This window comes from Bos taurus, chromosome 22 (genome assembly GCF_002263795.3).
Source record: "Bos taurus isolate L1 Dominette 01449 registration number 42190680 breed Hereford chromosome 22, ARS-UCD2.0, whole genome shotgun sequence".
NCBI lineage: Eukaryota > Metazoa > Chordata > Mammalia > Artiodactyla > Bovidae > Bos > Bos taurus.
This window is the reverse complement of record NC_037349.1, coordinates 59149724-59172699: the sequence shown is the minus strand read 5'-3', so window position 1 is coordinate 59172699 and position 22976 is coordinate 59149724. Positions and strand designations below refer to the sequence as shown.

At 54.9% G+C, this 22976-nt stretch overlaps 1 protein-coding gene and 1 non-coding gene across 7 annotated transcripts; both read right to left on the bottom strand.

Moving 5' to 3' along the window:
* Positions 1–7511: 7511 nt before the first annotated feature.
* HMCES (5-hydroxymethylcytosine binding, ES cell specific) lies at positions 7512–22309 on the bottom strand. 6 transcript variants are annotated; one of them, XM_015459706.3, is made up of 7 exons: positions 22265–22309; positions 21796–22001; positions 16337–16480; positions 15551–15676; positions 13692–13873; positions 9598–9790; positions 7512–8435 (listed from the first exon to the last, which is right to left on the bottom strand). In XM_015459706.3, exons 2-7 carry the CDS (start codon positions 21976–21978, stop codon positions 8199–8201), a joined length of 1065 nt encoding a protein of 354 aa, XP_015315192.2. In that variant the 5' UTR covers positions 21979–22001; positions 22265–22309; the 3' UTR covers positions 7512–8198.
* On the bottom strand, positions 22038–22114 carry MIR2374 (microRNA mir-2374). Its single transcript, NR_031296.2, has one exon. It is a non-coding gene; the product is annotated as a microRNA mir-2374 (primary transcript).
* Positions 22310–22976: the final 667 nt, after the last annotated feature.

The window sequence follows — 22976 nt, the reverse complement described above, 5'->3', positions numbered from 1 at the left end:
TGAGGCCTATTTTAATATGTTCCTATGAAGGGACAGCTCTGCAAAACGAGAGAACTGGAGCGATGGGGAAGCCAGCGAACATTCCAGAATAGTGCATATGTACAGACCAGGCAGAGCAAGCCTGGGCTGGGGCTAGATGAGAGCCGCAGAGAATCCTGGTACAGCAAGTTCCTTGACTGCCGCCTGGCAGCCACTGCCCTCTGGAACAGAGGGAGGGGTAACAGCACAGACCCTCCACACGCTGGGCAAACGGCCATCCAGACCCACTTGACCTCTCCCGGCCCTGCTGGGGGTCCGCACTGCCTCCTGCTGCAGGGCCAGCTGCCAGTGTTAGCGCCCAGCTCTGTCCTGGGCCAAGCTAGTTCAGGTGCAGGCCCTGCCCACGCTTTTGCTGGGGGTGGGAGGGAACCACGTCATCCTCTCTAAAGTGACCAGGCCGCCGTTGGGGAGGAGGAGGAATGCTGGACTTGGCAGTGGCTGTCTGGATTCTAAGGGAAAAACACCCACCCTGCCAGCCCAGGTTTTGGCTACAGCTTCATCTACTTTGCAACTCTGATTGGGGGGCAGTGTGCCCAGTACTCTGCTGCAGGGCCAGTGTGCCAGACCGGGCCAGTCCCAAGCTGTCTGCAGAGCCAGCCAGTAGGTCACCAACAGCTAGCAGCCCTGAGAGACCTTGGCCTCCCCAGGGTCCAGGGGATGGTGCTCCTGACCCACTAAACGTGAGCCCTCAGATTCCACCCTCTCTCCCTGAACCAGATGCCACTTGGGCTCACCCCAGCTGTCCAAGTCAGCCTCTGGCTGGGGCCTGGCTCTCTGGCCCTCTCCCAGGTGGCCCTTGGAGGGGTGGTGACGGGGCAGTGAACTCTGCCTCTTCTGGCCAAGTTCTTCACACCAAGCAGCTTTCCCTTGCAGAGCTCCCCCTGACCCAAGCTCCTCCCCTTGCTAACTCCACCCTTTGACGACCTCCCTCCAGCTCCACACCCCCAAGTGGCCCTGCAGGTGAGCCGTTCTGCACGGTCTTTGCAGACTTCCCTCCTAAATCGGCCCTGCGCTGCTCACCACCCAGTTCTCCCAGTGGCCTCCAGCTCTGATGCCACCCCCACCTCTCCTTTCACTCCCTCCCCTCTGCTCTTTGAAGGCTTGGCCCCTGGCTTGTTGCCTTTTCCACGCTGACGCCTGTTTCTCCAAGAGCACTGGCACGCCTCTTCTGATGATACAAAGCACTTTGATTTTCTCCCAGGGACAGTCATGCCCCGTGTTGTCCAGCCACAATGCTCTGGGGTCTGAACCTTCCAGTCCCAAGGATGGTCACATGACCAGAGACCTAGCTGATGATTCTTTAATCTGTTGCCTGGCCACAACGATTGGTGAGATGAGTTTTTGACCTCAATGAGTCAATCTGGAAGTAATGAGAGAGGTGCTCTTCCGCCCAGGACCGCTAAGGGCAGGGGCATTGGCCAGAGCCGCGGGCGGCCACCCTTGTCGCCACTCGGAGAATGCCCGCCTGAAAAAGAGGCCACGGCAGAGAGAGCGGGAGCCAGCACACAGAGAAACAGATACCTAAGGACATTAATGCAAGGTCCAGAGCCAGTTGTGCCTGAAGCTACTTAGACCCGGCTGTTTCAGGAGCCGACGCCTGCTTTTTACATAAGCTAGTTTGCCTTGTGTTTCTGTTACCTGCAATCCGGTCTCACTTCTTCAACTCATTTTATCCTCCCATGCCCACATGGGACCTTGTCATCCAAACTGCTCTTCCTTAAAACCACCCACCCAGGACTTCCCTGGTTGTCCAGTGGTTAAAAATCCACCCGCCAATGAGGAGACGCAGGTTCTACCGCTGGTCCAGGAAGATGCTGTGTGCCGTGGAGGAAGTAAGCTCGTGGGCCACAGCTGCCGAGCCTGTGTTGTGTAGCCCGTGCTCTGCAACGGGAGAAGCCACTGCAGTGAGAACCTGTGCTGCGCACTGCAGAGCGGCTCCTGCGATTGGAGGAAGCCTTTGCGGCCTACAGTAAACCCGTGAAGATCGGACCCGTGCTCTCCCAGGGGCCTTCACTCTACCCACAGGCCCCTCCTCAACTCTGCCCAAGTTGCCTTCAGCCGAGCGTGGGTGGGTCCCACGCCCTGCAGGTGAAGAAACACGCTTTGTGTGCCTGGCACCCCGAGGAAGGCTGCAGAGACCTTGGCCTCAAGGTAGCCCCAGAGGGAGGTGTTCCAACACCCACCTTAGTGGTGTGGGAGCTCTGTTTTCTGCTCCCTCACCACACTCAGCCCCTGCACAGAGCAGGGGCCAGGGGTGGGGCGCAGGGCGGGGGGATCGACTTACTGTGTGTCTTGGACTTGGCTTCAAGGGGCCTCAATTCCAGGTAGTGAAGAGGAACTAAAAAGCCTCTTGATGAAAGTGAAAGTGGAGAGTGAAAAAGTTTGAAGATCATGGCATCTGGTCCCTTCACTTCATGGGAAATAGATGGGGAAACTGTGTCAGACTTTATTTTTTGGGGCTCCCAAATCACTGCAGATGGTGACTGCAGCCACGAAATTAAAAGACGCTTACTCCTTGGAAGGAAAGTTATGACCAACCTAGATAGCATATGGAGAAGGCAATGGCACCCCACTTGAGTACTCTTGCCTGGAAAATCCCATGGACAGAGGAGCCTGGAAGACTGCAGTCCATGGGGTCGATGAGGGTCGGACACGACTGAGCGACTTGACTTTCACTTTTCACTTTCATGCACTGGAGAAGGAAATGGCAACCCACTCCAGTGTTCTTGCCTGGAGAATCCCAGGGACGGGGGAGCTTGGTGGGCTGCCGTCTCTGGGGTCGCACAGAGTCGGACACGACTGAAGTGACTTAGCAGCAGATAGCATATTCAAAAGCAGAGACCCTACTTTGCCAACAAAGGTTCGTCTAGTCAATGCAATGGTTTTTCCAGTGGTCATGTATGGATGTGAGAGTTGGACTGTGAAGAAGGTTGAGCGCTGAAGAATTGATGCCTTTGAACTGTGGTGTTGGAGAAGACTCTTGAGAGTCCCTTGGACTGCAAGGAGATCCAACCAGTCCATCCTAAAGATCGGTCCTGGGATTTCTTTGGAAGGACTGATGCTAAAGCTGAAACTCCAGTACTTTGGCCACCTCATGCGAAGAGTTGACTCATTGGAAAAGACTCTGATGCTGGGAGGGACTGGGGGCAGGAGGAGAAGGGGACGACAGAGGATGAGATGGCTGGATGGCATCACTGACTCGATGGACGTGAGTCTGAGTGAACTCTGGGAGTTGGTGATGGACAGGGAGGCCTGGCGTGCTGCGATTCATGGGGTCGCAAAGAGTCAGACACGACTGAGCGACTGAACTGAACTGAACTGAACTCAATTCCAGGTAAACATTGAAGGCACGTAACGCCGCAGGGCTCTGGAGGAGGGCTTCCTGGATGAGGTGACCGTACTACAGCAAGGAGGCAAGCGACCACGGGCACAGCACAGTCCAGGCCTGCATCCGCTGGACAGGAGGGGCTGGGTGGGGGTGGGGGCCCACAGTGGCAGGGCAGGGCTCTGGACCTGGCTCCACCATGGTCTGATGTCTGGGCCAAGACTGCTCTCTCCAAGCCTCAGTGTCCTCATCTATAAACAGAGCCGAAAGAGATTTGTTTTGCTCACTCATCTGCTGAGCCGGGATATCTGACCCTCTGGCCAGGGTCTCAGGTTTTCCACCACCTCTGGGTGTACAGCCCTCTCTCCTGCGAGGCTGCCTCCTTCCTCTCCCTGGGCTGCGACCTGCCTCTCTGGGAACCTCCTCAGATCTCAGGTCTGCCTCTGTGTTCTGGATCCTGCTTCTCCCTGGGCCCCAGATGGCTCCCCAGACGCTGCAAAGGCCCCTTTCAAGGCCAAACTGCCCGAGCAACCCATAGAATGGGGTCTCGACCCAGTCAACTCCGGCTCAAGCTGTTCTCCACCAGGACAGGGCCTGGTGCTGAGCACAGGACTGAAACCCAAGTCCATGTTGCATCTGACCTTGCCGACGGGGGTATCCTCGTCCTGCAGAAGCTGAGACTCTTTGTCCAGAGGTGAACATGTCCACATGTGGCCCGGGAATCAGGAACCCTGAGAATCCAGGGAAAGTAGACTGCCAGCTCCGGTGCCACGTCCCACCGAGGAGGTAAGTGGGCAGCCCGGCAACCACAGTGGCGGCTTCCACCTGAATTCGGCAAGAATCTGCCCATGGCTGCCCCGCACGGAAATATACAAGTGAGGGCGGCCCCGTGCGGCCCGGCCACAGCCGTGCAAAGAGATCGAGATTCCCCATCATCAGGTGGGTGCATGCCAGCCGGGACCAGAGTCTCAACAGAGGTGCACAGACCCCAGAGCCCTTCTGATGGTCTCCAGGCAACAGAGGGGCAGAATGTAGCCAGAGCTTTCTTAGACACGGCAGAAGCACCTGCATGTTTCTGAGCTGCCCTCTAGAAGCAGGGAGGGGAGTGGGTTATCCAGGGAGCCTGGCAGGAGGGTCCCCCAGCGGCCTGTAGTCCCACAAGGCACTCGGTCATCAGAGGCACCTCCTGAGAAGTTTTTATGTGGAGATTACACATTTTGTGTGTGTGCGTGTGAAACCTCTCACTTTTAAAATGCAGACTTGAAACTGGAACTTTTATGCATTGATGGCAGGAATGTAAAGTGATGCAGCTATTGGAAAACAGTATGGAGGTTCCTCAAATATTCAAACATAGAGTTGAGCCATCAATTTTACTTCTGGGGACACACCCAAAAGAACTGAAAATAGTGACTCAGAGATCCACGAAGCTGTGCTCAGAGCAGCACTAACCACAAAAGCCAACCGGTGGAAGCAACCCAGGGGTCCATCCGTGGCTGATGGATGAACAGTGTGGTCTCGACACACCACGCAGTATTATTCAGTCTTAAAAGGAAGTCCTGACACTTGCAACAACATGGATTAACTGAAAAACACTGTGCTCAGTGAAACAAGCCAGTCACAGAGACAAGTATTGCATGATCCCACTTATGTGAGGGCCTACAGGAGTCAAGTTCACAAAGACAGGAAGTAGGATGGTGGGTGACAGAGGCTGGGACAGGGACGGGGTCAGAATCTCAGGCTTGCAAGCTGGAAAGTCTTCCGGGAATGGCTGCTGGTGATGGCCGCACAGCAGTGTGAGCCTGTTTCCTACCACTGGACTGTGCGCTGGAAAACGGGGGCGATGGCACCCTTAGAGCGTGTGGGTTTTACCAAAACAAAATAAATTCCGTAACAAAATCCATAGCAAAATAAATTCCTAAGCCAAACAAAAGCACATGTAACATGGTGTGGCCTGTGGTCCCCACCTGTGTGATTATTCAGTTTAATCTTCTTTGTGGGTTGTTTTGGCTGTTTCATGAGACAAACTGTTTTGGATGGTGGTCTCCTGATGGAGCAGGAGACAGAGGAAAGCCCCGCGGTGGTGACGCGCTCAGCCTGCCGCTGCTGAGGGCCTGACCCTGGGTGACCACCTCCCCCCGAGCCCTGCACTGTGCGCCTCCGGGTATGTGCTTCCCTGTCTTCGCCCAACTCCTCTGGCCTCTCCCAAGTGTTCTCTTTCTCCTGGCCACCTCCATCAGGGCTAAAAGCGGGGCAGTGAGGCCCTGTCCGAGTCCCCGCTCCCGCACCTCCACTGGGAGTGTTGCCCACGGAGTCTGCAGCACATCTTCCCTGGAGCCCAGGACCCTTCTCCACGTGAACAGCACCGTGACAGTGGCAGGTGTTGGCTCTCCGACAACCAGCACCTGTTGCTGTGGGCTCCTGGGAGTTCAACCATGAGCACCCACTGTCCTGATTCAGAGATGGACAAACCACATCTCAGGGCAGCTTTGTATGTACCGGGGACCTCCCATGCAGCCCAAGCCAGAGCTCCTTCCCCAAGGACTGAGGCTCTACTCTCCTTCTGGCTGAGGTCAGCCATCGCCCTCTCTGGTTCCCATCACTAACCTACTCGCTGGGCTTTCCCGGTGGAAAGCAGGGTCCTGTCCTCACCCTGCAAGCTGAGACCCAGGCCAGGAGCCTCTCCGATCTGCCCCTGTGGGCTGAGTCTCTCCCCTGCCTTGGTCTGTTCCCCTTGGGTGCACAGAGCTTTTCAGGTACACAGCTTTACAGGAAGAGATGAAGCCAGGTGGACTGCAGACAGGAATCGGGGAGACATCTGTCCACTGCAACAGAATCTGGAGTCTAGGGGACCCTCTGCTTCCTCTGAGGCCTGGAGCCAAGCCTTGTGCCCGCAGGGAGGGTGGGCTGAGGAAGCTTGCCAGCTGGGAGCCCACTGAGGGGTCAGAGAGCCTCACGCAGGGACTGTCCCTCCTGCCGGGAGAATGGCTGGGGCCTGGTCTCCGTGGCCACTGGAGACAGGCAGGAGCTGGCTGCCCTTCTCCTGAGACTTATTGGCAGAGGGGAGAAAATGGCAATCCAGTGAAAATCTGAGAGCGACCTGGCAATGCCTAGAAACGCTGAGGATTCAGACAAGGGGAAAACTGCAGAAGAAAATGCCCATGACGCCGTTTACGTAGACCTGAAAATCACAAAACCATGTTTTGATATGAGAATGCGCCTTTAAACATCACATTTATGTCGAGGTTATAAGAACTGGAATGAAAAGCACACACACTCTGGAAACGTTACATGCTCTCTGGTAAAAGCACCCATCAAACTGACAACTCTGGGAAAAGAGTGCCGAAAACCAAGGAAATTTCCCTTTTGCTGCTCTACTAAACGACTTAAACATGACAAAAAAAGTCTTTAACAGTCGACATTCCTGTATGTTCAGTGTATTTGTAAAATCTCTTACTCCAAGCAGAAGAGCCCAGAGGAGACGGAAACTGGAGGAAAGCGCACGCCCCTCCGCGGGGCCGGCTCCAGCCCAGGCTCCGCGGCCCCGGAAGAGGAACTGGGGAGCCCGGGCCGCGCGAGCCCCGCCCCCCGGCCCCGCCATTGGCAGGAACGGCGCCGGGCCCCACTCTGATTGGCGGCGCTGCGATCCCTGATTTGCATAGACCCCGGTCAGGCTGGCGGGCCCAGCTTCGGACGCGGAGGCTCGGGTCTGCAGCAGCTGCCGGGACGCCCGCGGGGCGGACGTCCTGGAGGCTCGCCCTGGAGCCGACTGGTCCATCCGCCTCGGCGCCCCCGCGCCCCCCCATCCAGACGCGGCGCCCGGGTGAGCCTGCAGAGCTGCGCGCATCCTGCCTTCCCGGACTCAGGCATCTGGGCGGGGGGCGGATGGCCACAGCCACAGACGGACATCTGCCTGCAGAGCAAACGCGGGCTGGGCGGGTGGCCGCCTCCGACGCGTGTCCCCGTCCGTGCGCTCCTGCCCTCGGGCGCTGCGCACCTGAGCCGGGGCAGGGCTCGCGTCCGGTCTGCGCCCGGTCTGCGCGCCCGCCCCCGCGCCCCTCCTGCCCAGCAGGCGCTCTGTCTGGTTGCTTTAAGCCAGTGGATTCAGACAACTTCCAGGTATTGAGTTAAAAAAGACTCAAGAAAGAGCCCCCTGCCAAGTCTTTTTATTGTACAAAAAAGCAGTTTTGACAGCAAAAACCCCAGTTGCCCCCCTGCTTGTGACAAAATCATTCCTTTGGACCGTCGCCAGGAGAAAACAGTTCCTCCCACCGGCAGCATTTTCTAGACAGGTTATCAAATACAGTTTATTCAGAAAAAAGACAATGTTTTAAGAACCTAACTCCCAAACACTGAAAGAGCCCATAGGCTGAGCAGAATACAGCCTCTGCTGAGATCCGCCAGTAGGGACGGGCTCTGAGGGCGGGCCCACCCGGCCACCCGGCCACCCGGCCAGCCGGCCAGCCGGCCAGCCGGCCACCCGGAGAGGGCTGTGGGCCAGCGCTCCCTCCCTTCCCTCGGAGCTGATTGAGTGGCCCTGCGCCTCTTCCCAGGTTGCCCGCCCACCCCGCCGGGCAGTCCTGGTCACAGCCAGCACGCACTGCCCGGGGAGGCCGAAACCCTGAACACTGAGCTACGATGGGAGCCACTCCACCACTCCCCAGCCCCCGCAAGTGCAACCTGTGATCAACAGTAGGATTCAGCACCTCTCGGCTTGGAACTCCCCCAACACACACACACACACACACACACCACACACATACACACACACACATGACCTGTGATTGCGTGGTATTCAGCGCTGTGCCCCTCGGCTGCGGTCTCCGGAAGACCTGAGCTACTGCGTGTGAGGCCGCTTGGCCACAGGCTCTTCCTCCTGCCCCTGCTTCAGCCATCGCTCCAGGAGGCCGGCGCTGCCTCTCTTGGGGGTTACTGGGCTCTTCTGCAGGAACTGGCTGGACCACTGGGGCACATCTGGCTCTGCTTTTTGGGGTGTTCTGGGCTCTTCCTTTTTGGGTGACTTCGTGGCCAGCCACTGCAGCATCTTCTGGCTGCTGGCGCTCACCGTGAGCTCCTAGGAGAAAGCAGCAGCAGCTCAGACCCCCAGCTCGAGCTCCTGGGAAACCGGGGAAGAGGCGCTGCGTGAGGCACTGGCCTGGGCACGGAGATGTGGCCAGGGGCACGAGGAGGGGAGCAGGGCGGGTTCCCAGGGCCGGAAGGGAGAGGGGGCAGCTCATGGTGGGCGAGACCGGCCACAGAAGACAGCGGGCAGAGAATGAAGCAAGCTCAGGAGAAAGAGCTTAGCCTGAGCAGACCATGCGGGGAGCCAGCTGGAGACGCAGCCCTCAGACAGAGGCTGGGTGAGAGGGGCCTGCTGCTCCCTGCGCCTGAGCCCAGCACAGGATGCCAGCTCTCCAGAGCGTGAATTATTCTGCAGAGAAGACCGTGGCAGACATGGGGCCATGTCTGGTGCAAAATGAATATCTACAGTTGCATTTTTTGAGAGACAGGTAATGAAAAGCGCTACCAGGGATACAAGGCTTTGAGAGAACCAAGAGAAAGAGGCTGACGCTGACTGTGAGTGTGAAAACATAAGAGGCTTTGAGGGAGACAGGGCGGGGGCTGTGGTTCTGTCTCCATCCTCCGGCCACCGAGGAGCAGCTGCTGCCCCTGCCTCATCCCTGGGTATCAGCGGGGCCAACTTCTGCTCCGGGGCTTCTTATCACACAGGCCTCGTCTGTCCACCTTCCTTTCAAAATACAGCCCCGTGATCCCCGCCAACTCTACAGCTTGTGCTCCTTGCAGGAACATTTTCCAGTCTCCTGAAGGAGAATGAGGACTGAAATCCCCCCATCTGGTAGCTGGGAAAGCAGAGAAAACAGATGGAAACACGTCTCCCACTCGGTTGGCAAGATAGACGGTCCTGGTCAGGGCCCCTCTGTGCTTTTCAGGCGCCCTCCAGACGAGGAGTGCTCAAAGCTGGCTTCTTATCAGACCCACCCGAGCAGCTTCGTACAGTCACAGAAGGCCCGGCCCAGCCTGAACACTGACCGGCACGCGCCAGGCCCGCCCACAGCCCCTCTGAGAGTCACGGCCCGGGGCTGCCTTGCTGCACGAGGAGGACGAACTGTGGGTGCTTTGGATTCAGCCTCTGGCGGTAAAGGTCCCAGCGTGCGCTGAGAGGCCCCTCGGAGCAGGTGGAGCTCGGCAGGGACGGGCGGGTGTCCGGGCCCTACCTTTCCAGCCAGCAGGTGGAGCGGCAACACACACTCGGGAGCGTTGTTCCAGGAGCTGTTCACCACGGATGACACCCGGTGGAAGGCGATGTTCTCCGTGGGGCGGATCAACTTCAGAGCTTCCTGAGCTGGGACCTCACCGAAGTCCAGCCACTTGGAGACCGCCTCTTCGCCATCCAGTATGGCAGGCATCCTGGGGGGTAAGCGCAAGACAGGGGTTGGGGGCACCGGGCTGGGGGGTCTAGTCAGCTGATGCACAGGCTGCCCCCTTCCCGTCTACACCTGCACGCTGTCCCGTGCCCCCGGAAACAACAGGGCACAGAGCTCAGCACAGGAGAGCCAGCTCAGAGTGTGGTGGTGAAGACCGTGCCCGGTGCTGCAAGTGGGTGCCCTCCCGCGCAAACGCTAGCAGACTGGTGACCTTTATGGCGCCCTGGCCTAGACTTCAAGGGAAAACAAAGCCTGGGAAACCTGTCTGTCATTAAGACCCCAGCCTTCCCACCCACACAGGTTTATGTAAGGAAGAGCTATCTCTAAAACTGTGACCGAAAGGCAACCCAAAGGCAACTGTGGCCGAAATGGCTCAGAAAAGCGAAGAGGCCGCCCCAGACGACTCCTGGTACCCAGGAGACGTTAGGAAAAGAGCGCTTGTTGAGCTTCCAATTTTATGTTCTGGGCTAGTGCAAAGCATGCACACACTTCATTGGGGGATGGCACGGTTGAATTTAGGAGAGAAATGTATGAACGTTACTTTTAATAATTATTGTTACTTCAACAAATCAAACACTTATTTGCTTTACTGTTTTATTTTCTGGCTGCAGCGCACAGTCTGTAGGACCTTAGTTTCCCAGGGATCACATTTAGGCCCCAGCAGGGAGGGCGGAGGCCTGACCACTGGACTGCCAGGGAATCTCCCAAGATATACTTTTAAACAGTATTTTAAAATGTCTGACATCTAGATTTACAATGAATGGCATCTTTGCATTGTATCACAACTTCATTGGCAGTAATTGGCAGCAGTTTACTTAACTGTATAAAATAGTGGAACAAAATCTTGGATTCGATGAAATAGGACTTTATGGTGAATTAGCAAAACTAGAACTATCATATCCCAGGAAAGCATCATTTCAGACGGAATGCTTAGGGCAAAGGGGTTAAAATAGATAATCCAATATGTGCCATACTGAATTTTTTTCAGCAAAACATCATAAAATGATCCCTGAGGGCACTGAGACCTGGCAAAAGTTGTGAAAGCATTACACAAGTATGTCGGTTCTGCCAGTGCTTGTTTTTAAAATGAAAATTTATTCCAGTGTGATTGACTATTAGACAGCAATTTAAGCATAATGCACACTTTGCATTTGCTTATACACAGTTTTACCTGTGAGGAAACCCACTGTGAACACGGAAAATGTCACCCCGCCGGGCTGCATCTTGTGAGACGCGCCTCAGACACCGGCGGCCTCGGCCCAGCGCATACTCTCCAAAGTGGCGGCCTGCTCTTACTGTGTGCTTGTAAACGCTTCTGTTAAAAAACTGCTCATTCAACACCTCAAACATGTCTAAGCTTCTGGGCTCAGACATTCTAACCGGTGCACGAAAACGGAGAACTTTTAAGGCTTGGGGAGAAGGGAGAATAATAAACCATCTCGAAAGCCAGGCTCCCCGGGTGGCTCAGTCGTAAAGAGCCCACCTGCCAATGCAGGAAACGCAGGTTCGATCCCTGGGGTGGGAGAATCCCCTGGGGAGGGAAATGGCAGCCCACTCTGGTCTTCTTGCCTAGGAAATCCCATGGACAGAGGAGCCTGGCGGGTTACAGTCCATGGAGTTGCAAAGAGCCAGACACAACTGAGCGACTGAATGACAGCCTTGAAAGCAGGAACAGAACACGTGGTGTCTCCTGGGCAACAACACAAAGGACCCACAACAGTGAGGGGCTGGAAAAGGGGCATCCACGGCCAGACGGGCACAAGCAGCCCAAGAGCTGCAGCAGCCAGGCTTGAAGGAGCAGACGCAGTGGGAAGATCGCTCGGCATGCCGAGAAAGCCAAGCAGTGAATAAAAGGGGGGCTTTCTCACAAAGAGAACGCACTGTCTGTACACAAAGACCACAGGAGAGCACGGGGGCTCCTCGCAGGGCTCTGACGGCGGTCTGCGCAGCTCCAGGCACGATGCTGGAGTTAACTAGGGGAGGCGGCCCATCGCATCAGAACGTTCAGTTCTGATTAAATACGTATCTACTGTGAAGGCCAAAGAATGCTCCAACTACCGCACAATTGCACTCATCTCACACGCTAGTAAAGTCACGCTCAAAATTCTCCAAGCCAGGCTTCAGCAATATGTGAACCGTGAACTTCCTGATGTTCAAGCTGGTTTTAGAAAAGGCAGAGGAACCAGAGATCAAATTGCCAACATCTGCTGGATCATAGAAAAAGCAAGAAAGTTCCAGAAAAACATCTATTTCTGCTTTATTGACTATGCCAAAGCCTTTGACTGTGTGGATCACAATAAACTGTGGAAAATTCTGAAAGAGATGGGAATACCAGACCACCTGACCTGCCTCCTGAGAAATTTGTATGCAGGTCAGGAAGCAGCAGTTAGAACTGGACATGAACAACAGACTGGTTCCAAATAGGAAAAGGAGTTCGTCAAGGCTGTATATTGTCACCGTGGTTATTTAACTTATATGCAGAGTACATCATGAGAAACACTGGACTGGAGGAAGCACAAGCTGGAATCAAGATTGCCGGGAGAAATATCAATAACCTCAGATATGCAGATGACACCGCCCTTATGTCAGAAAGTGAAGGGGAACTCAAAAGCTTCTTGATAAAAGTGAAAGAGGACAGTGAAAAAGGTGGCTTAAAGCTCAACATTCAGAAAATGAAGATCATGCCATCCGGTCCCACCACTTCATGGGAAATAGATGGGGAAACAGTGGAAACAGTGTCAGAGTTTATTTTTCTGGGCTCCAAAATCATTGCAGATGGTGACTGCAGCCATGACATTAAAAGACGCTTACTCCTTGGAAGGAAAGTTATGACCAACCTAGATAGCATATTCAATAGCAGAGATATTACTTTGCCAACAAAGGTTCGTCTAGTCAAGGCTATGGTTTTTCCAGTGGTCATGTATGGATGTGAGAGTCGGACTGTGAAGAAGGCTGAGCGCCAAAGAATTGATGCTTTTGAACTGTGGTGTTGGAGAAGACTCTTGAGAGTCCCTTGGACTGCAAGGAGATCCAACCAGTCCATTCTGAAGGAGATCAGCCCTGGGATTTCTTTGGAGGGAATGATGCTGAAGCTCAAACTCCAGTCCTTTGGCCACCTCATGCGAAGAGTTGACTCATTGGAAAAGACTCTGATGCTGGGAGGGATTGGGGGCAAGAGGAGAAGGGGACGACAGAGGATGAGATGGCTGGATGGCATCACTGACTCAATGAGTGAGTCTCAGTGAACTCTGGGAGTTGGTGATGGACAGGGAGGCCTGGCGTGCTGTGATTCATGGGGTCGCAAAGAGTCGGACACGACTGAGCGACTGATCTGATCTGATGCAAGGCCAGCCTCGGAGGAACAACATTTCAAAGGCAGAAGAACACATCCCAGGATTTAAGACCGGAAAAGACAATCATTTCGCATCACCTTCCTCCCACCAGGTGACAGTAAGTCACAAGCTGCGACTCCTCCAGCACAAGCTGACTTCAGGCCTTTTTAAGGTATGGTGCTGTATTTACTATAACTTCTTTGTACTTCTTAACCACGGAATGCATGCTACTGTAGTGTGGGTTTTATTAGATTCCTATTATTTTTTAACTGGGTCACTGACAAAATGTTTAAGTGTTGTCCCCTTACTCCCACTTTTTTGTAAGTTCTCTGGATTTCACTGTGCAGTTTTGCATAGCGTGGGAACTTCCAGGAACGTGTGTCATATTACAGCCACGCAGACTGTACCTGGATCTTGTGAATCAGGCTTTGTTTCCGAGTCTCTAAATCTGTGCATGCAGAAACTCTGAATTCCGGAAGCTGCTTGTTTAAACCCAAAGACGACAAGCCCTGCCCTGAACCCTCTGAACGCAGGCGCGGGGGCCGTGCTTGCCTGTTGTGGATGTCGTTCAAGACTTTGCAGGAGTCCACTGTGATGATGCTGTAGGAATAGAGGCAGTCTCCTCCCGCCGGGGGCTCCCAGCAGTCGAAGATCCCGGCCATCGTCAGCGGCCTCCAGTTGTCCCAGACCTTCTCCCAGTCCTCGGGGCTGGCCACAGCACCCACCTGCTCGGACTGGAAGCAAAGCCACAGCAGATCAGGCACTCCGCGGCCACCCTCCCCTGCAGGCAACAGCATGGCCATCATCTCAGCACAGAGGCCCTGGACCCACTGTCAGAGGACAGAGGCCTGGTGGCAGACCCTCCCTGAGGCAGTAGATTTATGGCCCTGGAACGCTTTCACGATACAGCCTAACACCTCCCGTGGCATTCAGGCCTTCCTCGATCTGGAGCCTCATTCCAGCTTTCACACACAAGGGGAACTTGCGTCCCGCCCAGCTGTCGGTAAACAGCCCACGCGTCTCGAGGAAGTCACTTTCCTCTTCCTACCCGAAAGGTCTTTTCTGCCCGAGCTCAACATGCCAACTCCCACTTGCCTTCAAGATTCAGCTCCCGGCTTCCAAAGGCTGGGAGTTGCTTCCACCTTCCCTCTCTACAAGAGCAGATAGAGACTCTCCATAAGCGTAACTTTCCCTAAACTCATCAGAGAACTCAGGTCATAGGGCAGCCACTTAGCCTGAACTGTAAAGCAAAGACAGGGTCATCCAAAGGGAGAGGAGACCCGACCACGGGCTTCCCAGTGGTGACAGGAGGCAAACAAGGCCTCCTTTATACAGCAGCTAAGCATTCAGATAAAATGACCGTCCAACTGCTCTCTGCAGAGCGCAGGCTCGCCCAAGAGGGCTGCAGGTGTCCGGACCAGCCTCCGAGGGTGCTCATGAGACAGACAGGGCCGGGGATGGAGGAAGACTCCCTGCCCGGCGTGTCCAGGTGCTCAGGGACGGCAAGAGGCCTCACCACACCCTTCTCCTCCAAGGAGCACGAAGCTTAAGGAGCCAGGGGAGAAGGGATAAAGCCTGTCACTCCTAAGAGTCAAGGGAAGCCCCGCTGAGGCTGCAAAAGGGCGACAGGAACAGCTCTCTGCTTCCCTGGGGAGGAGCAGGCTCACCGAGAAAGCCCGAGAACTGGGGCCACAGTTCCGCTTAAGACGAGGCTGAACCAGGACAGCAGAGAGTGTGCTGCAGCCTCTGCGGATGAGCAGGCCCCAGGTGATGGGCAGCAGGGCGTGCCTGGGGAGAGCGTCCTGAGGGCTTCAAAGCGCGGGGAGCAGGGGTCTTGAGGAAAACCCTCCGGAAAACCAACCCTCACCCTGAACACGGGGCGACACCAGACAAATAGTCGGAGGGTCTGGTGCACGACAAAACCCAAGTCCAGCCCAGCTCCTGACAAGACCAACTCAGCCTAAGGGTGGACACACATGTGCACGTCCAGAGACAAATATGACTGGTCTCCGTCTCTCTCCTACCTCCTATGTCTGGCAACCAGTAAAAAAAAAAATCTAAGATACACAAAACAGCCAGATAACCAAGGAACTGCTAAGATACATAGAAATCAACAGGGCCAGACTCAAGAGTAAATAAGAAAGAAGAGTGAACTCAAAAACAGATGAGTAAAAACGGCCCAGCCTGAAACACAGAGAAAAAGAATGGAGTATATAAAATGTCTGGAAGCTACGGGACAACATCACACTGTCTAACACATGCATGATGAGAATCCCAGAAAGAAGAAATAATGGGACAGAAGGAAAATCTGAATAGATAATTTATGGCTGAGAATTAAAAAAAAAAAATAGGAAAGACACCCAACCGAATATCCAAGAAGCCCGAGAGCCAGAGAGGACACGCTGCTGCACCTGCTCGGGCTTGACCTGGGGGAAGTAGATGAAGTAGGGCTGCCGGTGGCTTGTGGCCTGACGTCGCTGCCATTCGTAGAAGCCGTCCGCCAAGACGACGCAGCGTCTCCCCTTAACCAGAGGCACCTGGGGGAGAGCACGGGCGACCTCAGAGCGGGAACTCCTCTGCGTGTCACGTTTCATAGGTATGAAGTCGCACGTAATGGGTGTCAGAAAGCTTAAAGAACGTGCCTAAGAGGAAATAGGCGCTGTGGAGACGCTCTCCAAAGCTGGCCGCCCCGGAAGCGAGCCCCACCCAGCAGGATTCACAGCGATGAGGTCCCCTCCCTCGGTGACCTCGGGCGGCTCGGTATAAACCAAGGAACACAGCAGAAGCGATGCTTGGGACTTCTGAGGCAGGGCCATACAGCCCCGCGGCTCTGCCCGCTCCCTGGAGGGTAAGCAGGGTGCCGCGTGAGATGCCTGACTGCCTACCCTCACGAGACACGTGGGCGGGCCTCCCCCTGTCCCCGCATCCCGGCCGAGGACAGGACACGTGGGTGAGAAGCCACCTGGACGTCCAGCTGTCCTGCGACGCGAGCGCTACATGAGAACCTCTGGGTGGGTACCACGTGTCCAGCTGGGCCCAGCAGCCCACGACTGAGTGGGAGAAAAAGCCCCGCTGTCTCACCGGGGTACAGAGAACAGCACTCTACAGCGACAAACGGGACAGTCTGGAGCTGTTTCGCAGGCGTCCAGGTGCCGGCAGTTCTGACCGAGAACCGCCGGCACGCGTGCCTCTCCTACCTTGAAGGACCGCTTCTCCATGATGGTGTCACTGCGGCAGTTGCTGGTGTTGATCTGCAGCTTGGAAAGATCCGCTTCCTTGAACCAGTAGGGGACCAGGCCCCACCGCATGGGTGCGATGATCCGCTCGGACGAGTCTGCGTCCTGCCACGAGAACGGGTGCGGTGCAGTGAGGAGACGGGGAGGACCCTGCAAGCCTCCTGGAGGGCACGCAGCACGGCACTTGGAGGAGGGGATGGCAAGCCCCTCCAGTGTTCTCGCCTGGAGAATCCCAGCGAGGGGCCGGGCAGGCCACAGTCCCAGGGGTCTCAAGAGTTGGACATGCCTGAGCAGCTAAACCACCATCACCGCCAGTGTTGAAACGCAGAGAGTAGATGACTGTGGACAGGGAGAGCTCCTGCCAGCAGTTCTAATGAATTCTCATGATATGCGTGGCTGGCGTTCTCAGGCTGCTGCTGCTGCTGCTAAGTCGCTTCAGTCGTGTCCGACTCTGTGCAGCCCCATAGATGGCAGCCCACCAGGCTCCCCCGTCCCTGGGATTCTCCAGGCAAGAACACTGGAGTGGGTTGCCATTTCCTTCTCCAGTGCATGAAAGTGAAAAGTGAAAGTGAAGTCGCGCAGTTGTGTCTGACTCTCTGCGACCCCATGGACTGCAGCCTACCAGGCTCCTCTGTCCATGGGATTTTCCAGACAAGAGTACTGGAGTGGGGTGCCATTGCCTTCTCCGGCGTTCTCAGGCAACCGTGCTTATCAGGATGGTGACGTTCTGCCTGGGGGTTGGGGGGTACTAAGAGGTTCAGTTCCTGTAAGCTGTGAATCAGTGCCGGCCACAGGAGAGGCAGGCTCTGAGGCCCTACACCGCACGTGGCCCAGCTCTGATAAGGCACACACGACAGTCATCCCATGGAAGGTCCGTGCTAAGACAGGGACACACGGAAGGACGTGCGCCATGCCTTGTGAGGCCACACAGACGCTGAGCGACATGATACGATGCTACGGTCTACGGCCCTGTTAAGTGGTGCGCACAGGCATGCTGGAAAAGTTCAGCGGACAGTGATCTGTGAGAGGGCGCCAAGCGATCAGCTCCTTGGGAGGTGCAGAAGGGGGGATAAGGTGAGGGGGTTCTCGGACTGGACCCCACAAGAGGAACAGGACTGGGACAGAGAAGAGGTGGCAGGAGGGACCAGAGGGGAAATCAGAGGCCGAGCCAAGACTGGGCAGGAAGTGGTTTTGCGCAGCAAGCGTACAGCAAGCCTAGGGTGCTATTTTTAGGAGGCTCGTTCACAGGGCTGGCCCTCAAGCAGCATGTGAGAACTTGGCTTTTGAGAGCGCCCCCCTTTTCCTAACTGATTGGGATGGTGTCCTATGCCCGCTTCAGGCAGGAAACGAGGTTCTTGCTGAGCACCGGCTTTCCTTATGGGCGTCTGCTGCTTGCTAGGGAGAGCGCCCACGAGACCAGCCCCCAGCAAACCCTGGGCCTGTGTCTAATGGGTCTCTCTGGGCAGAAACGCTGCACACGCGTTACTACCTCTTTCATGCTGGAGAAAACTCGCTCGGTGTGTCCCCTCGCTGGGAGGGAGGAAAGGTTGTAAGGAAGCTGAGCACGAATTTCTCCAGATCTCTACTTGCTTCTGTTCCCCTGATTCTGCTATGTATCCCTTCACTGCAATAAACAGTAGCCGCGTCACATGCTGCCTTTTAAGCAACCTCCAAATGCGAGAGTAGTCTTGGGGCCCCCGCCCTGAACGTACGGTTGCTAAACTTTTTTGGGGTACCTGGCCCCCTGAGAATTTGATGAGACCGACAGATTGAAACGCACACACTGTTCTCTCGGTACAGACACTGGGCTGGCACAGACTGAGCGGAGAGTGCATGCTGGGTTCCGCTGCGGGGGCACGGTGGGTCTGCTGAGAGAGGGGAGAGGCCTCTACACCAGATGCGCACAGACTTTTCTCTGGAAGGCTAAATACTAAGTATTGCAGACTTTGCAGCCCCTACAGCCTCTGGTATGTTAATAAAACTATTACAGGGGCAGAGCAGCCAAAGGCGACAGGCGCATGGATGCTGCTCTGTCCCAGAAAACTGCATGTAGGGAGATGACCAGAGGACCCTGCTTTCTGCCTCCTGAGACCCCAGACTCCAGGGAAGAGACAAACTGTACCTGCAAGGCCTTGCCCTAATTCCTCACTGGTGAACAAGACAAAAAGGTTTTCTGAGTCACCAGAATGAAATCCACAGAGAGATGCTTCCTATGTCCAACAAGCATGTGGAGTTAAAACTGAGGAGACAGGCGGCCTGGCAGAGGAGGGAGAAGCAGACTTTTCCTGCAATGGACCAGACAGCGGGTATTTGTGGCTTTCTGAGCCCATACAGTCTCTGCTGCCACTCAACTCAACTCTGGCATCCTTGGCATGTCAGGGCAGCCAAAAAGCGGGCATGGCTGTATTCTAATAAAACTGTTTCATAAACACAGTGCACAGGATTTGATCCCATGGTTTGCCAATCTCTGGAATAAAGGCAAGAATAAGGTGTTCGTAAGAAGACCCTGGTTAGATGTGTGGCATGGAGCAGGCACACAAGTGTTAGTTTAATATTTTTCGAGGTTGTGACTAAAACGAAGCCGCAAAACCTACATAAAGGTGACTGGGGAAGCCATGAGAATAAAATTTCTTAGAGAGTAAATCAACCACAGGATGAAACCTGTGGGAAGTAGGAGGGGGTGGAGAAAAAAGGAAAACGGAGAACTGGGGGGAGAGTGCAGTCCAAGAGGGAGTATCTAGAGAGCATGGCAGGACGGAAAGAGGGGAGAGCAAGGGGCTCCGAGAGCGCGGGACACCGTCTAATAGGCCCCTAGGAGGCTTTCCCTTTTTGTTCCAGGCTAATGCATCACCGACTCCATGGACATGAGTTTGAGCAGACTCCAGGAGTTGGTGATGGACAGGGAGGCCTGGCGTGCTGCGGTCCATGGGGTCGCCGAGAGTCGGACACGACTGAGCGATTGAACTGAACTGATGCCCCAGCCGCGCTCTTCACAAGATCCTGTCTCATTTCTTTCAAAACCTTGCCTGTTAATGAGCCAACCCCTCCCCCACACACCACAGAGCCCATGCTTGTCCCACGCGCAGTCAGGTTTCGCAAAGTCACCGCAAACAGCGCGTCAGGGAAACCCGAGAGCGGCTCTGGGGGAAACACAGTTAGGTGGCCAGGAGCCTGTAGTGATGTTTCGTTAACTGGTCCGTACACAACCGCGCCTTCTCTGTATTTCTGTGCAGCACGTTTACTATTATATGTTAGACTTTATGTAACATATATTGTCGGTTCATTACTTTTGAATTCATGACCAACAGCCACAGTAACTCATGCCTGAGTGAAGCGTCTCTGACACACGCATGTTCTCTGTAAGGCATGTTACCTCCTTCCTGCTTTCAGGAATCCTAGCCTGCGCTTTACCACTATGCCTGGAGACAATTTTAAACAGTGAGATTGCCGGCAAAAAGCACAGAAATGCAAAAAAAAAAACCATCAATAAACAGACCTCAAGAAAGACACTTGTTTATAGTATAAAAGCCGAAACAAGAAGGTGGAGCTTTGATCTCAGCTGGGAATGCGTATTTGGGACTCATATTTCACCACTCTATGTCCATAAGGGACTCGAAAGCAACATGAGTATTATTTTGGGGGGTTCCAAAGTAGGCCAGTGATGCTGCTAAACATTCTACAATGCAGACAGGTCAGCTTCCCACAACAAACATCTCAGTCAAAGTGTCAGCAGTGCCGAGGCTGGGAAATCCTCCTCTTCCAAGTTCCACGCGTCGCCTTTTAACTTGACTGCATTCACTCAACAACTGGAAACCCAACCCAGGTAGGGGCTGCCCCACAGGGGACATGGTGAATAGAAAGTTCTTCTAAGCCAGAATACTGCGAGTACTGCTCAGTATTACTCATCTCCTCCTCTGCCCCCTTGGGCTTGTGAGCAGAACAGCTGGTAGCACTGGGGTTGGGTAAGCAGAAGGGGAAGCAGGGTGCAAATTGGCGGTTTCAGATGCAAACATTCCAATCCACACTCGGGCGTGGTCTTTGATGACGTGGATTAACAAGCTGACATGGTTCTACTTTGGCTTTACGATTCCACAGTTTTTCATTTTCAGATAAACGAAAACTCAACTATTTATCAAAACCAGGAAATCCTAGCGATCTTTGTAAAATTTATGAGAGATGTGGAGTCAAAACATTACATCAGTAAATGCGCAGCACTGCCAGGAGAGGGGGGCTGTGTGTTCAGGAGCCCACCATCGCATTCCTAGTTCCAGGAAGCATCACCGGAGCGGAAGGGTGGATGGGACCTTCGTACCAGCTGCCCCTCACCGACTGGGTAACCTGGGATCACTCACAGTCTTTCTGCACTTCTGTCTTCACACCTGTTAAGTTTTCTTCCAGCTAACATTCATTCTATAATGAGGTGGTACAAAGAGAACCATGGCTAACACTAAGAAACCGCATACAGCCAATCCTTGTCTCCAGATTATGCTTTCTTCTGAAATGTTTAATTTTTTTCCTTTCCCAGTCAAGGTTTCCCATAGTATTTATTTTATTTTGATTTTCTGCTAATTAAAAAGGTTTTTTTAGTTTCAGTGGGGAAGTATGCACCGACTAAAAACGGCTCGAGTACACTATTTCATGTAAATGGCTTCACTCAACCAAAAAAATCAGTTATCTCGTGTGTTGATTTCAAAATACGGTCTTCCTAACGTAAAGATGAATCTTCTGACTACCATATAAACACGACACTTCTGAAGAGCACGCAACAGGGACTTCCCTGGGGGTCCAGTGGGTAAGACTGCGTCCACTACCCGGGGCGCAGATTCAGTCCCTGGTAACCAAACACGATCCCTGCATGCTGCCTGGTGGGGCCTAAAACTTGAAAAAGAGAAAAGTATGCAAGAGGGCTTCAAGCAACTTCATGAAGCGACTCGTGCATTACGGACCAAATCGAAGAAAAGTCCAAGATGGAAACCATCAGAATTTAAAACACATCAAAGATATTCAAAATATCTAAGACATGGAGAAACTATCACTCTCCAGAATGAAGCACTTTTACTACACGGCATGTATACATACATTCCCCCTCTCTCTCTCTCTCAGAAGATAAAGCAAGGAAGCAAAACATTATAAATTATTGACCACTCCAACACTACAGAGGTAGATTTTATAAACACAAAGAAAGCAATTAAACTTTGGAATACCAGACCAAACACCTCTGTTCCTAGCTTCAGTTAAAGATAAAACGAGCAGAAAGGGTAGAAGCTTCAGCGTTCAAGAAACATCAGAGGTGTTGCAGACTAGTTTTAACGCTGCCCTAAGCCTAGAGAGTCTGATAAGCTGGACTCCTAAGGAGCATAGCGATCCCCCCGCTCTTTTCTTTAAGATATCTAAATGACCCAGATCAGGTCGGCGCTCACCTTCTCCAGGTGCAGCCGGGACAGGAGCACCGGGCTGCTGGAGCGCGGGCTCTTGTTGTACGAGGGGCAGTACCGATCTGGGTCCCTCCACTCCGGGAGCCGCTGGTGGCCCTGTCGGTCCCGGTAGGCGCAAGCTCGGGCCAGGACCTCCCTGGGCAGGTGGCAGGACGTCCGGCCGCACATCCTCGGCGCCCACACCGCGGGTCCTGCGCGCGGAGACCGGGGGAGTCGGACTCGGGCCTCGCCTCACGCGGCCCGCCTCTCCCCAGCCCCAACCCCGCCCGAGCGCCCGGCTCCCGGGAACGCCGCCCGCCTCGCGGCCCGGCGCGGCCCGGCGCCAGAAGGGAGCCCCCCCGCCTGGGCCGCCTCCCGCCCAGCCGCGCCGCCGCCCGCAGCCCCGCTCCGCCCGCTCCAGGACCGCTGACCCTGAGGGACGAGCCCGCCGCCGCCCGCGCCCGCCGCGTCTCACCCGCCGCTCACCCGTCGCTCTGGCGCGCCCGCGGGCCCCGCCCCCAGCGGCCGCCTGGCCCCGCCCCGCGACAGGCTCCGCCCCGCGCGCGCCGGCGGTTCCTTCCGGCCCCGCGCTGCACCCACTCCCGCACTGTGCCCAGGGACTACCCTGGAACGTGGCTCTCCCGAAAGCGCCCTACGAGGAGACGGATAGTCTCGGGGTCCACGTCCTCCGTGTTGGCCGTGCCCCTGCGGGGTGAACTGCCCCCATGGCTAACCTCGGGCAGGGTCCGGGAAGGGCCCGAAGGTCCAGGCTGTCCTGAGAGACCCGCGATGCGACCCCGCGGCCTGCGGGCCCTGCTCCGCGCAGCGGGAACCAGGGAACCAGGGCTCCAGGTCGTTGTGGGGGTGAAATCAGAAAACATTGTCTATACCTGACAGTCATACCAACTGCCCATGGTTTGGGGCAAAACTTGAAAAACCATCAGTAAAATTCCACGAATCACAGGTCACTCAAACTTCAGTGGGCACCAGAACACTTTGCAAGGCCTCCACCTTTACCCCCACCCCAAATACGAATCTCTAACGGTTGACACCAATGTTGTTAAAAATAGGCAAAACAGATGTATTGGCAAAACCACCACGCCTGGGTTTAAAAGCCCAGCTGCAGAAACCAGGGCCTCGCGCTCTGTGGGGCTGTTCCCCCAGCAGCAGGAGTGCCCCCCCCTCAG

Bases quoted from the DNA above. Each gene is read 5' to 3' on its own strand.
- HMCES (XM_015459706.3), bottom strand. From the start codon at position 21,978: ATGTGCGGCCGGACGTCCTGCCACCTGCCCAGGGAGGTCCTGGCCCGA. The intron at 16,481-21,795 runs GTGAGCGCCGAC...TTCTCGTGGCAG, and splicing joins CCCGGCTGCACCTGGAGAAG to GACGCAGACTCGTCCGAGCG. The intron at 9,791-13,691 runs GCAAGCACGGCC...CTTACCCCCCAG, and splicing joins TTGAACGACATCCACAACAG to GATGCCTGCCATACTGGATG.